We start from the raw sequence: 18,304 nt of genomic DNA, 5'->3' as shown, positions 1-18,304 counted from the left end.
AAGAACATCAAATATAATACAGGGAACTTATGATTTCTAAAACCTAAATACTTCAGTTTACTGTATTGCTTTCAAAAGAAGCTAATGAAATATTTAAAAAACACTGTTTTTCAATGTGTATTTTCAGTATTAAAAATGGACCGCAACAGTAAATGGTATATGGTTGGATAATGCGCAAAACAGACCCCACAGTGGTCCTTAACCTCTTATCCTGCAACTCCTATCCCTACCTCCACGTGGTGCCAGCCGGAATGCGAGCAACCTTAGCGGAGATCGGGTAACCAATTCCGGTGTAAACTAGGGTCGTATACCAACAGGGTACAGTGCTGTCTCGATACTATAAGATGGCAGCCCAATCACGAGACTCGGTAGCGTAAGCCCTAGTTCGGCTACCTACCTAAACTGACCCCACTAAAAGAGTCAAGAAAATTCTACTCGGAACATTCGGCATGGAAAAAGGTGACAAAATAAGGACATGGAATGGAGAATTGCTACCTGGAACTACAGATCGCTAAATTTCGTTGGTGGCGACAGGGTGCTGCTCGATTTGTTACAACCCCGAAAGTTTGGCATCGTGGCACTGCAGGAGATATGACGCAAAGGCGAGAAGGTGTCGAGGATCCGTGGCGATAAAACTCAATTTTTCCAGAGTGGTGGAACGACCAACTTCGTAGTGTTGGGCAAAATGCAGGATCGCGTAATGGACTGGAAAGCGATCAGCGAGAGGATGTGCGTGTTGAGGATAAAAGGCCGTTTCTTGAACTACACTATCATAAACGTGCATTGTCCACACGAAGGTACACCCGACGACGAGAAGGAAGTTGCTCACCACCACGGGACATCAAGATCATTAACAGGGATATGAACGCCCAGGCCGACAGGGAAGCAATTTATAGACCGGTGATTGGGCCCCATTGCCTGCACACCAACACGAACGATAACGGCCAGCTTTGCATCAACTTTGCAGCTTCCCGAGGCTTGGTGATCAGAAGGACTTTCTTTCCATACAAAGTAATCCACAAAGCCATCTGGAGATCACCTGACCAACGAACCTCGAGCTGAATCGACCATATTGTCATCGAGGGCCGGTTTCTCTCGAACATTATCAACGTACGCTCGCTACGGGGTACGGATATCGACTCGGACCATTACCTAGTAGCAGTAGTTTTGCGCTCAAAACTTTTGACGGTTTATAGCTCGCGACAAAGCCGCCCTCCTCGGTTAAACATTCGGCAAGTAAACAACCTACCAGTTGCCGAAAACCACGTGCGCTTACTGCTCAAGACTGGAGACTCCAGTAGGGTTTTAGTGGGTCTGGGTCCTCACGCCCCATTAGGGGGGTCGGGATACCAAACCCCACTCCCTGAGTTCTCTTCTCAGGTGTCTGATAGTACCGTATCTTCTAAGGTGCTGAGCAGATTTCCCTACTCGTTAGAAAAAACGCGCACGTACTGGATGAAGCTCTGCCTTCCTCTATGGAGCTAGATGCTAGAGCTAGAGCTAGATGGAGATAGAAAGCTTATATGATCAATACAAGTTTGTAATGTAAAATAGAAGCGGATAGCACCTTAATTACTGTTTAAAAGTAAGTATTTCGTGAAATATAACAGTGGCGCATTTTGCCCCGACTGGGCCTTTTACCACCAGTTACCCTACAAAAGTTCTGATATTTGAAGGCCTCGTGTCTGTAGTGGCTCAGTTTTCACGAGAATTACTCAACGTTAAAAAACGATTGCAAACTTTCTATATCACGAAATCCAAGTTTCACAACTAGAACTTAGAGCCAGTACCGGCATAAACATTATTTAACGTTGTTTTACGACAGGCTTCTGTTGGCATTAGAGTATAGAGGTTTCGAATAGATTTTAACGAAATATTTTTATTTTCCGATCCTTGGACCTATCAAAATAAAACAACGCCAGCAAGAATTATTTTAAATCCAATCAAAACGAGCCGGATTTATCTGGGATTCCATTCTATTGTTTATGTTTTGCGTTGCTATAAGTATGATAGCAGCATGAAAATGTCATCTGTGCCACATCGTTGCTTCCATTGCATAGTGTGACACATTGGAAAGCGAGAGAGGGTGATGTTGAAAAATTTCGCATTCAGCTTGTTTACTTTCCGGTGCTTTTTTGTATTGCCATCACGATCAGGTAAACTTCACATGCGATGCCTGTGCAAATGTGGGAAACATTGCATAATCCTGCTATTCAATGCTATTCTTCCATTCCAGTGCATAACTATGAAAGAATCAAAATACCTTCCTTCACATGTGAGTACATACTCGTCGTAAAATGCATCCGATTGTGTAGTTCGATTGTTTTGGGTATCCGTGGAAATGGAATTTGGCTTCTGGCAGGATAAAAATAATAGATCACAAGTACAGTTTTTGCGAAAAATTCTGCTAACTAATATCTGTCAGTTAAATTGACAATGTCACGACAGTGTCGCATTTAATATCATTTATAAGATGAATATTTTTTCTTCTGCTGGCATTCTCAATATAAAAGAAGAAGTTTCAAGTTCCAAAACTTTATCGTACCTGTTGGAGAAAGACAGACAGGCAGGCAGCATCGTAAATCTTGTAAGTGAAAATTATTTATTGCTGAGAAACTATATCATCCAGCTCTACTAGCTTATTCCGGCAGTGTGGCACGAGAAATTGTAGAAAGCTATCATGTGCATGACTGCACAACGACATTATGGTACTTTGCTTTCAGCTTCCGGATCATGGTATAAAATTAAATCAGGACCTTCCTGCTTTCGAACTCTGTTTCAAATGTATTTTAAGGCTTTTAATACTTTATCATCATAGTTTCTGGCTCTCTTTTAGTACTGGTAAATCAATCTCTTCGTAGTTGCGCTTCGCTGTTACACTTCCAGTTCTTACATTTTATTTAGCAAAATAGTAACAAAAATCATAGCGGCTGCTGTTTTATACGATTTACAATCTTTTCCTCGTTGCTTCTAATAATCATAATCGAATAAAAAAAATTATATTATCTAATCTTTGTTATCTTTGAATTGTACTCATTCTGTTTCTAGCTTCAAACTGTCTCCATAAAAAAACCCTTTGATGGGGGATTGTTTATATAATGGGATGTATTTTCATACTCATTTTCATTCAAGCGTTTGAAGTTTGAACTCGAACTTTAAGTCGATGTTTTCAAATTGATTACACATCATCAAAATGTACTGATTGCTTTAAGGACTTTAAAGCATGCACACAAAAGAAGATGAAACCAACAAAAGGGCGGCTGTCGCAAACATAAACAAACCGGGTGAGAGGCTGCTGATCCAGCAGACAATAACTCTCGGCAGTTTTGTTCACATTTGCAACATTAACTGTATTGCTACACCTTCTCGTAGAAACACTTAACTACTACAATAAATAACTACACAGATAGAAATTTAATCTCCAAAACGAGCAAAATGACTCATGATTCCAGGTTTCTAGCTTATGATTTATGAAAATACACCATGAATAATAATCATGATATCACGAGCTTCTTGCAGTACAACACATCGCAAAATCGTATTATTCATGATTTTGTGCTGTCTGATACGGCAGTTCAGTCATGATTTGACAGGAATTCACATTTTATGATTTCATTCATAGCATCGGAGTCAAATTTCTTTCCGTGTAGTAACTACAATAAATTTGCTTTATTTAAAATTTATGCGTAATACCATAATAAAAGCAGAGGTAATGATTAATACCGCAACAACCTTCATAAAATTCAAATAAAGCGAAGTGGGGTTAGCATTTTTACTTGGGTTGTCTAAAAACAACGGGTGGCAACTAAAATTTTGGATTTTTTTTTTTTGAGACCGTTCAACAACAAACTAGCTCAGAGAGAAATGAAAGTATGTATGAGCTAGCTCTCTCTCTCCTCTTTTTGCCAGTATATTTTGTTTTGTTTATTCTTGCCCAGTTTTGCTTAAAATGGCGTCGAAACAAGAACGATTTCGGGAGCGCGTCTACGAACTGCAGAACACAGAAATCTCGGCCAAGAATATACGGTACAACATTTTAAAAGCGAAAATGTTGCGGCTTCCACTATTCACCAGAGCCGGCGTTTAGCCCGGAAACCCCGTGCGGTCGCACAGACCCTCGCGTTTCAGGGGGGCCTCGCGGTTGGTGATGACTAGAAAAAATGTTAAAAATTGTTGTTAACAATCGTTGGCTGTATACAACACAATTGACTGTTCAGAAATATTTGCATGATTTCGATTATTTTTCCTTTATTTAAATGCAGAGTGTAAAGTGTTTAGAATAAATCGATGAAATTAGGCCACGCTGTTTTAGAAAGTCTCGTTACATAATTGCCAGTCCTCGACTCTGCTTGCACGCTGATTCGAGTACACTCAAGTACTTTTTTTACACGGTTTGTTTTTTCGATTATCAAGAACGGGACAACTTAGGGACCATTCAATTATTTCTCAATACGCTTGGGAGCGTCCCGACATTAGTTACGTAGTTTGTAAATGGTCCCTAAGTTGCACCGTTCTTGAGTAATCGAAAAAAACAAACCGTTTAAAAAAAGACTTGAGTGTATTCGATCAAATGACCACTTAGCTCTTTTGTACCAATAAAATCACCTGATTCGGATAGTATTCTACCCACTTTCTTACAGAAAATGGTTTCACTTTGGGACATATCTCGGAGAATTTTCGAAAAGTAGGCAGATACCTAAAGGCATACCTAAGGCAGATAAGAAAGAGAAAATCATGCATTAGTCTTTCAGACCAATAAGTCTGACATCAACGGTTCTCAAGCTGATGGAGAAAATCATGGATAACTATATCCGCAATGAGTATTTTAAAAACTCTGTTGCATGGAAATTAGCATGCATACCAACACGGTTAATCTCCAGAAACCGCATTGCACTGCGTACTGAAGTCAACCCCGAAATCGCTCAAATATCAAGAGACGGTATTTTGTGCTTTCCTTGATATTGAAGGCGCTTTCGATAACACGCCCTTTGCTTTAATTATTACGTCTCTAGTGTTGTGTCATGTGTGGCTCTCTTTCAAAATGAAATCGACCACACTACAATGAGCTAGATTCAAGAAATGTTTTCGAGTAGAGAAATCATAGCATCATTGGGAGAGACGTCGCTTACGATTTTGGCGATGAAAGGAAGTCCGCAAGTAGTTCTCTGCTTCTTGCTTTGGTCAGTGGTGGCCCTCTATACTCCCCTATACTGATGTCTAACTGTCAGGCTGAGCTTCAGTAATGTAGTGAAACTCCTCAGAATAATTCTATATAAAAAATTGAACTGGGCTGCCCAATTATATTATGCTGCTAAGAAAGCATCTGGTTGGAATCAAATACAGGTATACCTCGATAGTACGTACCCTCGTTAGTACGTACCTTCGTTAGTACGTACCCTCCATAATACGTACATTTTGCCTCGATAGTACGTAAATTTTTCAGCAACACTTTATTTGTTTCATTCCAAGCTTCACAAAGGGTAAAATCATTGATTTAAAAAAATTAAAAATTAATTGCTATATTAAATCAATACCACTAAAATGTATATTTATTCAATAGTGCATGCAAATTTGCAAATTTCATGCAATATTAAACGTAATACAACAATGCTTCAAAGCCTAAAATTGTGATTCGATAATACGTACATTTCGGTAATACGTACGCTAAACGAAGCAAAGGTGTACGTACTATCGAGGTATACCTGTACAGGGTTGTAGACTAAACAGTTAAATAGTGAACTACGCACAATCAGGGGGCTTCTAAGTGAACACAGTCCCGCTCTTTATTATTTAAAGTATATTGAATGACGTAGACACCTGCCGATTTTGTAAGTCTGTGCTTGAAAGTTCAGCGCATCTGCTCTGCAATAGCTTTATTGCGGGCCCTTGCTTTATCTAGGCATACCTTCTTCGGAAGTTTCTTTTTCAGTCCAGACCGAGTCCCAAAAGGTCATTAATTTTATTAGCCGTGTTGCACCGAATTGGGGCACAGGATTGCAACTATCTAGCCCAACTTCGTCAATGGGTTTGATCAGTCCGTAAACCGTCACAGCAATCGAAGCCTAAAAGACGATCTTTAAGACTGTCACAGCGGCGTTTTAAGCCAATTTCCTTGTGGCATTCTAATAAGGCCTCGCTGCTTAATCTGCACAGGGCCTCGCGCGCTGTAACACCGGCTCTGCTATTTACCATATCCTAAGCACCCCAACAACTACACGTAAGCAAGGTAGTGGAAGACCAGCCGAAATTATGGGCGCAGAAGGACTTCGTTCCTTTTCTCGTACCTTCGACAAAAGGAATCCGTGAGCCAACGGTATGCCGCAAAAAAGTTCAACTGTTCTCACCAGTACAACAGGTTTCGACGCTGAAATCCCATTGCCGCTGGTTGATAAATTATTCCGGAAAATGCTTCGGTTTGGACGAAGAAAGTTACTTCTCTTTCAAAGACGCACATTTCCGGAAATGATCGATACTACTACTGCATCTCCGGAGATACTACTGCATCTCCGAACAGAAAATACAAGTTTAAACATTCATAAACGATTCCATTTGTAACTCTGTGTCGCCCAAACGAAGATTTCTTCAGGATTTTGAGCTTTTTGGTGTGCAAAAGTAACTGGAGAACCTCAAATTGAAAATTTGTTCCGATATCAAACGGAAGCTTCGCCAAACAGCCAATTACGGACCGTTTTCAATTGTTCACTTTTTTTTAACAATGAACAATGTATCTTTAATTTCAGTAAATAAGATCTTTTTCAAGTATTTTTTTCTCTTTTTTTTTTTGACAGCTTGAGAAATAAATTCCAAAATTTTTGTTGTCACCCGTTATTGTAACCATCTATTGACAAACAGTGGGAACTTAGTTCCGCACCTAATATTAAAGCATAGTTCTACATCAAAATGCAATTATTTTACAGGCCGTAGAGTTTAATTGTCTCAATAATGATTGCGCTTTTCCCGGTTTTCAGATATTTGGCGGTAACGCAGCCTTTAAATTACTCCCGCCGGAGACGATCCAAACGACTGGCGCTGCTAATGATTCTGGTTGTGTGGGTTCTCGCGTTAGCTATTACATGTCCGCCCATCCTCGGCTGGTAAGTATTTTAACGCACGATGTCAAACAATCTTCGCAGAAATGTGGCGAACATCCGATAGTTTTACACATCTTCGGTAATAATGTACGCTATATTTAAGTAACTTACATATCAGACTTATTATGTTTTGAGCAATTAGTATCGAAGTTAATATTTTGTTTAGCTCAATATTTCAAGAAAAATTATTTTCAGGCACAAAAATAATCTTGTTAAGGGGTTATATGCAGTTAGAATTTTCGAAAAATCGATTTTCTGTTTGTATCATGATCGTGGTGTACATATATTGAAGTATGCACACAGAAAATTTCATGCCAATCCGGCAAATATTAACGAAGTTAAACGCATATTTGTAACGACGTGTCAGAGCGATTTCAGAAGGAACGCGAAACTTTGAACGCGCGTTTCTCAAAACCGTGATTTCAAAGTCAGTGAGCAAGATTTCTCGAAAACGGCTGAACCGAATCACTTCAAATTTTGACACAAGTGTTCTAAGGATATATTCTACAGATTAATCGAAGGTTTTTTCTCACCGATTAATATTTCTTATTTTATGGACAATTCAAGAGCAAAATTTACCCCAAAAATCGATTTTTTATGTTTAACAAGCCACCATTTCGTGAAAAATGATTATATTGCAAAATCCTTCGATCAATCTATAGATAATATATTTTATGACCGATTCCTTTTTGGTTTTTTTGATTTTCGATTATTCAGTCCAAAGATATCGTGCTCACCGCAAGACGCCTTATTTTAGAAGAGTTCCAGGAGATTAGTTATAGGCTATAGCAGCTATTTAAATAACTTTTTTCAAAAAACAAAATATGTTAAAATACAGCCAAGAGCTTCTGTAAGATGTAAACAAAGTTTCACTTTAACCAGGTCAAGGGTTTTCTCTAGAAAATTTTTAGAAAATTCCACTTTTTTATGCCTCCTAACTGTATATAACCCCTTAAATCATTTGCATGTTTTCTAGCAATTTTTAAAAAACCTGCCATTATCATTTTTGTTTTCTCTTCATTGAACAATTCAAACTAATCGCAAATCAGAATATTGTAATCCATTTTTAATGCAAAGAAAGTAAGTTTTAGTTTTTTAATTTAGTTAGGCCATTACAAATATTTTATAAAGTTTTTGTCCTTCCGATGTTCGGCCACTGAAGGGGGGGGGGGGGGGCGAAAAAAAACAAAGTAAATTTTTTAATCGAGCAAAAAAAACATGGATTTTAAGAATTTTTATTTAAGGTTTAAACGTGAAAACCGAATCTATTCTTGCTTATAATATATACGTTATTATTTTCTATGCAAAAATATACGAAAAAGACAAAAGCGAAGGCAAATTTTTTGGACGATTTTCGAAAATTCCATTGTTTGAATTTCTATTTCTGTTTCGTGCTGTGACAAAAACTTTAAATATGATTTGCAATGGCCTTACAACCCAAATAATACTTATAATAATACTTATTTTTATTTTCAATTTTAATTACTTATATAATTCACGTGGACAATGCTTAGCAAGTTTGTTTAAGCTTTTCTTTAAGCATATTAAAAATGTGTATCCATTTACTTTAGCAGAGTCGTGGCAAATTCTATTATGTGATCCAAAATTATCCACCAGATTGACTGTAGGGAACATTAAAATTGCCGAAATCGAAAGATTAGCTGCCATCTATACATTCATCGTATTTCCTTGTTGTCATATCTGGCAATCTGACTGCGGGACTAATAAGCCAACAACCCACATGAACATTCTATGATATGCAGTGAACAGATCAATAACTTTTTATTTCTAATTAATCTCATGCAGAGTCACTCATCGACAGACTAAATAACAAAACATTTATTATATCGATTATATCTTTCCGTTTTGTGGCACATCGTGTGACGGTCTGCTCCGTTAGGTACGAGCCGGGCAGACGAGAACTGGACCAATGTCGATACAATCAGAACGAGGGATACGTGGTGTTCTCGGCTATGGGCTCGTTCTTCATCCCGATGGCGGTTATGATCTACGTATACGTGCGAATTTCCTGTGTCGTCGCATCCCGCCACGACAAAATGACGGAGATTGAGGTTCACAAGGTAAGCTTGTGAAAAAATTTCTGTGAAGTATCAGAACAATTCATTTTCAACTTGTTTGAAATGGAAAATAATTTATTTTGTAGTGGGACGATTCGCTACGTTTCCCATAATTGTGGAACAACTGACTGTATAACAAGGGTAAAAATATGAAATGATGACCATTTTGGCAAACGAAGCTACAGTGATAGGTATAAAAAAGCCCACCTTGGATGTTTAGAAACTATTTTATCAAAAATTACTACCGTAATCTTATTGCATTGTTTGTTACCTATTACACTTTTAAATAATTAACAAGTTTTGGCATTTTTGTTAGATTTTGTTCTCTCCCTTACATGACTTCTGTAATGTGTGCAAATATGCGTTGGTAAAGATAAAAGCCTACCCCCATAAAATAATATTAGAATCACTCAAATCCTTTGAGTAACTGCTCGTTTCTTCTAGTTATGACAGCTAGGGCTGTGCATTATTATTTACAACCTTTCATTGATTCAGTTGACGCGATATAAACAAAGCGTTGTTTACATTGGCACATGTGCATTGGTACATAAGGAGTTTTCAACAAAATCAAAACGTGCGGAAAGCAAATGAGCATGCAAGTCGGAAAACTTTTTGTTCAAGATCATTTGTAGCAGATTTCACAGCGGAAGATTGCAGAGAAGTTCGGAAAGGGTCATGAAATTGTGCACAGGCACAATGCTTACGGTTCGATGGCTGACAGATCTCGAAAAGACCGTCGTCGAAAGATTGCTATCCGGATGGATCAACGAATCATTCGGGAAGTGAAGAAATATCTAAAAGTATCAGTCAAAGGCATTCAGGACAACCTCTCGTTGGCGGTATCGGCCAGAGCCGTCCGCCACAGACTAGCTGAGCATGGACTCAAGAGCTGATTGACAAAAAACGTCCGCTTATCAGTAAGAAAGCTTAATTGAAACGGTTTGAATTTGCCCGGAAGCATGTTAACAAAGCCTAAGATTTTTGGAAAGAGTACTTTGGACTGACGAATCGGTATCTGACTTTTTCAACAAGAAGCGGTGCGAAAGATTGTAGTGGAAGGATGATGAAGAACGCCATTTGCAGGCTACAGTCAAGCACAGAGGAGGCAATGTAATGGTGTGAGGATGCTTTTCCTGAGCTAGTGCTGGAAATATGGTGCGAATTCATTGATATCCTCAAGGACAACCTGAAGGAATCACTTCGAAAACCTGACCGTTTTCCAACAACCGACAACGACCCGAAGCATACTGCTAAGTCCACCACAAAGTCCTGATGTCAGCGCGATTGAGAACCTGTGAGCCATTCTCGACAACAAAGTGGTGAAAGATGGTGTCACTAATAAAGACACTTACTTCACAGTTCTCCAGAAGGCGTGGAACGAAATCGACCCTCAGCACGTCCAGAACTTGGTCGATAGCATGCCCAAAGGACTTCAGCAGGTAATTGAAGGTTCAGGAGGCCACAATAAATACTGATGCTTTTAACTTTTTTGCTTTTATTGTGTGACTAGCTGATTACCCGATCTCACTCGGAGTCCCTTTGTCACACAGTCACTTGTACATCTGTCTTTGTAACGAAAACTCTAATAATGCACACTCTTTGTCCCCCAACCACTTGTGAATCTGTCTTCTTCTCGGTAATCCCTATAAATCGCCACAAAGCCTTTTTTACCTCCCTCGTTTTAATGGCCACCCTATTCCCCTTTCAGAAATAAAACAACTTGTACAACTGCTATCGTTCCAAATGCAGAGCAACGCACCCCTTTACCCACTTGAATCTTTCTTTCCCCTTATAAGAGACCGTCTCCCTCTTTGCTCCCAGATGCTGAGTCTTTTATGGCAAAAAGCATGTGTTCGACATACGATGTTTGATGAAGAACAGTCCAGAAGTTCCGGAGCTATGGCAAAAAATACATTTATACTCACGTTCCTCGTCACCCTACATGACGGTTCCTTCCCCTTCCCCTTCCCCTCACGTAGTCAGCTTCCCCTTCTGTCACGTAGTTAATTATGCATCGGTTTACTCAATGAAAATCGCTTTAACGAAAACGGAACGAAGGTTTATTTTCCATGTATTTCTCCTCGGTAGAACCCATCTCTTTTCTCAAAGCCAGTTGCACAACTACAATAGGTTTAAATGCAAGAGAAACGCAACCCCTTTTCCTTATTTAGATCTCTCCCCCACTTATTAGGGATTCCCCCCTTTTGTCAACTTGCCAGTGCTGATTCCCTACAAGGAACATTTGTGCAAAGTTTGATGAAGCATTGTCCAGGCATTTCGGAGTTATGGTCACTTCCCTGTTATGAACCCCCTCACTCTGTTATGACCCCCCACTCTGTTGTCAACCTACTGAGTTCTGATTCCCTTATACCAAGGAATATGTGTGCCAAGCTTGGTGAAGAACCGTCCAGGCATTTCAGAGTTATGGCCTCCCCCGGTTACGAACACCCACCTGTTATCAACTCCCCAGTGCTGATTCTCTTATATCAAGGAATGTGTGTGCCAAGTTTGGTGGAGATCGGTCAAGGCGTTCTAGAGTTATGGTGGAACATACAAACATACAAACATACTCACGCTCACTTTTATATATATATAGATTCGTTATTTCTCGAACTCAGGCTTTCATACTTGTTTTCTATATCATTGAAATAGAATGTTTGGTATAAGTTTTATGAATTCAATTTCAGCTAAATATGATGGAATTGCAATGTAAAATGTTGTTTTTATAATAAAGACTCATGAAATTGCTATTTGTACCTAACAAAATTGTTTTTATTTAAACAAAATTGATCGTTAGCTAATGCTGTTTTAATACATGGTAAATATCATTTTGTTTATATCCATTCCATCAGCAGGCAATCATGGTTTCGCCGTCAACATCCCGTGTGTGCGAAAATGAAATAGCATTTCACCACTGCGTTTCACTCGACTGTCAGTAGTCTGATTTGGGCCCGCTTTCAAATTTTAAGCCCATGACATCCTGGTGGTGTCACTTACTGCAGCTCGATATAGAGATGCCAATAGGGTGTTTATCGCTTCAATATCGATTGCTAACACTACCCACAGCTCTAACTGTCATAACATGAAGAAACGAGGGGTTACTCGAAGGTTTTGAGTGATTTTAATATTATTGTTTGGGGGTGGGCTTTTATTTTTGTCAACGCATATTTGTACTCATTAAAGAAGTCATGTAAGGGAGTAAACAAAATCTAATAAAAATGGCAAAACTTGTTAATTAGTTGAAAGAGTATTATTATTATTCAGTCTTCGACTTAAGTTTGTCGTACAGACAGTTCATATCTTAAAAGTCTTAATGTAAACACTGACTTAGTTATACTGTAATCATACATATCACAAGTTTCATTGAATTTTCCGCAACAGGTTTTTAGAGGATTAAATTGGCCGTACTGCGTTCGATGATGAACCGTTCTGAAGAAAGTTGATGATCGGGTGTTCCTTGGCGTGACGTTGAACCGCAATTGCGATAACAAGTGCGTGCAGTCGATTTTATTGCTGATAATGTCAAAAATGAACATGAATTCTTATTTTTTAACCATTTTCAACTAATCAAGTGCAAAAGTCTCAATATTTGAAGACCTCGTGTCAGTAGTGGCCCCATTTCTGCGAGAATTATTCATTAGTTAACAAATAATTCGATTACGTAATTCGAATTACGATAGAAGTTTTTGACGAAACAGTCCAGAAAATGAAAAAAGTTTCTAATTATACAAGCTGGGTTCTTTTTATGCCTATCACTGTATAGATGTGGGGATTGATTTGTTAATTTTTTCAATCTGTATGGGTTGACAACCAGCTGCTATAGAGTCAGTCAGATCATTGCACTAGCCCTGTAATTCTCCTGCACTCTAATAACCGGTTGCGAAATCTGTCAATAAAGAAGGGTCAAGTTCTTAAGGACGTTTGCTTTGCTTTGCTCATGGCCTGACAACGTGAGATAAAAAAATTTCTCGATATGACACATAGTAATATTAGCAAGCTACTATTGAGCTGCAATTTGATGTCAGTGAATTTTTTTCTGGCATATCATCCTCAATGTCACTCATATACAGAAAGTTGTTGTAAAACAGAAGCTACTGGTCTCGAATTAAACGTCTTTTTATGAAGATAAATGGTAATAGCTTGTGTCAAGACGAACAAAATTCTTAATAGATATGTATTAGTTTTATGATTTCAATGAAACGTTCTCTATTGCATTGAAACTAAACAACTAAACCATTTATATTAAAGTATCCATAACTGCACAGCACCGTCAATACAAAGTACGAGGTGAAGAACATTGAATAACAAAAAATTTCAATAACGATAGCTGAATATTCATTTTCTGTCAACCTGCTAAATAGAATACTCACGTATGTTTTCTTTCGCTTCAATTTTGCAGAAAAGCCACCGAACGCGTGACACCGACGAAGAATGCTATCATTTCGCTTCTGAGTTCGATCCAGCGCAGATGAGCCCCAAGCATAAGCGGTCCTCTTCCCAGCTTTCAACTGCAACCACAACATATGTGACCCACTTAGGTGGTGGTTCGTGCAGCACTGCGGCCCTCGGTGGGGACGATTGTGCGAAGCTAAGCAAAAAGAGCCACAAGAATGGGCATTACGAACTTGTCGACATCAAGCCAGCGGTAAAAACCGCAACCTGTGTCGAGAGCCGAGGAAGTTGCGGCGAGACGGGACATGATGATGGAGGTATTGGCGATTGCAGTGGATTGCAGTGCAGTCAGCTACCGCAACAGCAGCAACCACATCAGTTCTCGGGGATAAAACGTAACTCGTCTATACATTACAAGCTAGCTTCAACAACGGAGCTCTGGTCATCGGCCAATAATGTTTTCAATCAACAGCCAAAACCACAAACGGCAAATCAATCGGGTGGTCTGAGGCGCACCAATACTATTAGTAACTCAATTATGGCAACAACCACCTCTGTGACTACCGGACGCAATATGCGCATCCATCAAAAGTCACTTTCGTCGCGAATCCTATCAATGAAGCGCGAGAACAAAACAACTCAAACGCTTAGCATCGTGGTCGGTGGATTCATCGCCTGTTGGTTGCCTTTCTTTATCCTTTATCTTCTAACACCGTTCCTACCGAAAGAATTGGTCGCTCCGAAGCTAGGCGAATTCTTCACCTGGCTCGGTTGGATCAACAGCGCCATTAATCCATTCATTTATGCTTTCTACAGTGTCGATTTCCGGGCCGCTTTCTGGCGCCTCACTTTGCGTCGCTTCTTTCGAAACAGTGAAAAAGCTCCATTTGCCAACATTCATAACATGTCGATGCGACGATAAAATGAATCAAAAATCCATTTTGTGAGTGAACGAAATCGTGTTTACTTCACGGTATCATTGAAGCTGATATCTCGGCTTCGATAGACTATAGCCGTAATGTAATATACACCGGATTGATTAGTGCTGATGAACCCTTCATTTTCGGTACCCCATATCGTTTGTATAGCTGTTTCATTGAAGACAAACAAAGAGCGAATAACAGCATTGTTATACTCTCAATATTGGCTTTAATTTGCATATAAATTACTCCATAATGTGACGGAGTCGTATATATATAGTCTTGTATAATCGAATAAAATTCTCATATTATGGGATTGTGATTCTGTTTGAGATGCGTTTAATGCTTGAAATCTATAATGATGACAACAATCCCAGATTTAGAAACAAACGAACAACAAAAAGTATACGTTTCGTATTATGTTATCAACTACAATGTTATTCATATTTTACTAAAACAACCGTAACAGACAAATTATGACAAAATAAATGCTGAATGATAAAATTTGTATTATTACTAATTCCTCTTTTCCGTTGGTTATTAGGTTGAAATCTAAGCAAACTATGTAATATGGTTTTCTCCGGAACCACACAACCGATTTCAATGATCTTAGTACCGTAAAACGGAGTAATATTGATCACCGGGTAACAAAGCTCTTGCTATCATAAAAATTTTCAGAAAGTTTTATTGAAAACAAACAAGTAGTATAAAACGTATGCTTAAAAACATGTTTTGACTGGGTAATAGTTATCGCCTGTTTCTCAGAGATGGCCAAACCAGTTTATGTGCCATCAGTCTCAGAAAGCTAATTTAGCCGGATTGATCACAACTGAATTGTTTTTGGAATGGACGTTTAATGTGAGAGTTTGAACACATCAAAAATTACAATAATTTATAGCTATTTTAACCAAAATAATTTATCTAGTTTCAATTATGGATGAAATGGAAGGTTTTAAGACTGAAAATGTATCTGTGAAATTTCATAGGAGTTGGTTTTACCGCTCAAAAGATATTTAAAAATAATTGATGAAATTTGTCCAAGAAAATTATATTCAGATGAATCAAATAGAATGGTCACGGTGTTCCACAAACCATTTCTAAAAAAAAATAAGCCAGCAAAACGGTAAATGTCAGTTGATTTGTATTGCCATTACATACCTCTGCTGGGCCAATTAAAAAAAAATCATTAGGCGAACAGTACTCACGCCACTCGAGTTTTATGTTAAGTGATAATTATCTGGGTACTGAATTTTTGGCAGGAGAACTTGAGGGGAATATTCCGCTTTGATTCAAACGGTGAGCGTCTTGTCGTCTCTGTACACTGGGTTAATTATAAGATTTGGGATGAGGAGAAGCTACCAGAGGAATGGATGGAAGGAAAGATTTGTTTCATCTACAAAAAGGGTGATCGGCTCGACTGCTTGAACTATCGCAGCATAACGCTGGTAAACGCCACCTACAAGGTATTTTCCCAGATCCTGTTACACCGACTGTCGATGGCACAGCATCTCGTAGGGAATTACCAGACCATCCGACATTTACCATCCGACAGATCTTGCAGAAATGTTAGGAGTATAACATGCCCACGCATCACTTCTTTATTAGGGGGAAGTCGACTATGGCCAGACAGCCCCTGTGGCCGGACACTAGGATTTCTGAAAAACAAAGCCTTATAAAAATATTCGGAAAGCATGTAACAATAGTAAATTGCAAGATTTCAGGGTGTCCTAGTTATGACATCTTTGTTTCAAAAGGTAAATAAATGAGACCTGTCGAACTGTTCAACCAATAAAACAAAGCGAATCGAGTAAATTTCATAAAAAATGTCGCTGCAAATGTATTTAATAAATAAAAGATGCAATATTTCTGAACGTTGGCTTGATAAACTTGTTTTCTGAAACAGTTAAAATTTGATATAAAAATACAAAATTTTGATGAAAAAACTTAATTTTTTAAACTGTGTCGTGTCGTATATGGCCGGGCACCAACTTGTCTTCTATGACCGGACAGTAAAGTAATTAGCGAAATTTGCTTACTTCGTCTAGAATTATTGTTACATTGAGATGATCGCCGCAATTCAAATTGTTTGCTTTTTGTGATCGGCGGTTTCACAATCGTCTAGAATTACTATATCCTTGATTCCTACGTGAAATAAAATTAGTCAAGCAATGCAAAAGGTAACTCTTATCCAGCAAACCTGCAAGGACTGGACTCACAAGCAGGGTTGCCACATGCACATAATATTCTGTGTTTAACAGATATTTGAAAGAAATCCCCTGTGCATAATCTGTATGCATAGAATACAGATTTTAACCAATCACACAGATTAAACAGATTTTTGAACTTTTACATGAGAAAAGAGACAAATGAAAGAGACGGAAATCAGCAGAATGACTCTCCGTCTCTTTTACTCTCATTGTTTTGCATTGGACAGATTTTTGCACAGATATTTTTCCTCGCTGTACAAATGGCCAGATTTTTCCAACAAAAAACACAAAATTATATGGGGCATCCCTGCTCACAAGATTTGTGCTGGAGTTTTAAATTGTTCTAGGATCTTTTTCTTCTATTGATGCAGGTTCTAATAGATCAGTTTATCGTGTCCGAGCATAGAGGACAGCTTTCGATTTGAGCTAATTTATGCACAAAATTCTATCTACGTTAAAAACTAACCCTGCATCGCAAATTAAAGCGAAAATAGATGTAATAAACCCGGTATTTTTGGAGTTTTATATTAAATCCTAAAGTGTTCGAGCATAGAGAACTTCTCCCTAATTTCAAAGCAGCATATGATACAATCGATCGAGACCGGCTATGGCATTTAATTCACGAACACGGTTCTCCGTATTCTAACGCGACTGATCAGAGCACCATTGCATCGAGTAATGTGTTTCGTGCGCATCTCGGGAGCATTCTCGAGTCCCTGTCCGAAGCGAAGGTTGAAAAAAGTTGACCGTTTATCCTGAACGCTGTTCAACGTCTTGAGGGGGTGATCCAACGAGCGAGCATCAAAACGAGAGGCATGATTTTCAGCAAGGGTAGCCAACTCCTAGATATATGGTCGGCACTTTTCAAACATTATCGACGTCAGAACTTATCCAGGCGCTAACATTGATTGGGTAAAGGTACGTCAAAAACTATCTGTTGTGAACAACATACAGTACCGGCGCCCGCCATGGTATAATCTAACGCGAATGAAGGAACCGGATGTCGCAGAAAACTACGCATTATCTCTCGAAACCACGCTGCCAGAAGAATGTGAGCTGTATGAAGCCCCTCTTATGGACTGTTGGAATGCCGTACCGTGAACAGCATTTAACAGCGTAGCGGAGAACGTCATAGGCCGAGTGGCACCGAATCGACGTAACGAATGATTTGACGAGGAGCGCCAGCAGATATTGGATGAGAAGAAAGCAACGCGTGTACAAATGACCCCATCAGAATGTGGAGCGATATAAACAGAGGCTGAGAGAGCAATTTCGACTCTTCCAAGAGAAGAAGCTTCACAAGGAGGAGAAGCGCGAAGAACGCGAGCAGCTGTACCACTTTAACGACACACGGAAGTTCTATCAGAGACTCAACGAATCTCGCAAAAGTTTTATGCCGCAGGCCGAAGTGTGTAGAGATAAAGATGGAGGTATCTTGACTAAAGACCATGCGGTGGTCAAAAGGTGGAAGCACTAATACGATGACGAGTCAAACGAGAAATCGGGCTACTGAAGACCAATAAAGCCGCTGGGAAGGACCGGCAGAGCTTTATAAACATGGCGGAGAAACGCTAGCAAAGGCTCTACACTGGGTTATTTCGAGGATTTGGGAGGAG

The 18,304-nt window shown here is 39.0% G+C and overlaps 1 protein-coding gene across 1 annotated transcript in view; it reads left to right on the top strand.

The window, feature by feature from the left end:
• LOC128733205 (tyramine receptor 1-like) overlaps positions 1-14,780 on the top strand; it is a 139,627-nt gene extending 124,847 nt beyond the window's left edge. The window contains exons 5-7 of the mRNA XM_053826900.1: positions 6,969-7,094; positions 8,992-9,172; positions 13,569-14,780. Of these exons, the coding sequence (XP_053682875.1) occupies positions 6,969-7,094; positions 8,992-9,172; positions 13,569-14,483 (1,222 nt within the window). The 3' untranslated portion in view covers positions 14,484-14,780. The remainder of the gene's footprint in view (positions 1-6,968; positions 7,095-8,991; positions 9,173-13,568) is intronic.
• Positions 14,781-18,304: the final 3,524 nt, after the last annotated feature.

This window comes from Sabethes cyaneus, chromosome 1 (assembly GCF_943734655.1).
Source record: "Sabethes cyaneus chromosome 1, idSabCyanKW18_F2, whole genome shotgun sequence".
NCBI lineage: Eukaryota > Metazoa > Arthropoda > Insecta > Diptera > Culicidae > Sabethes > Sabethes cyaneus.
This window is presented reverse-complemented; position numbering and strand designations above follow the sequence as displayed.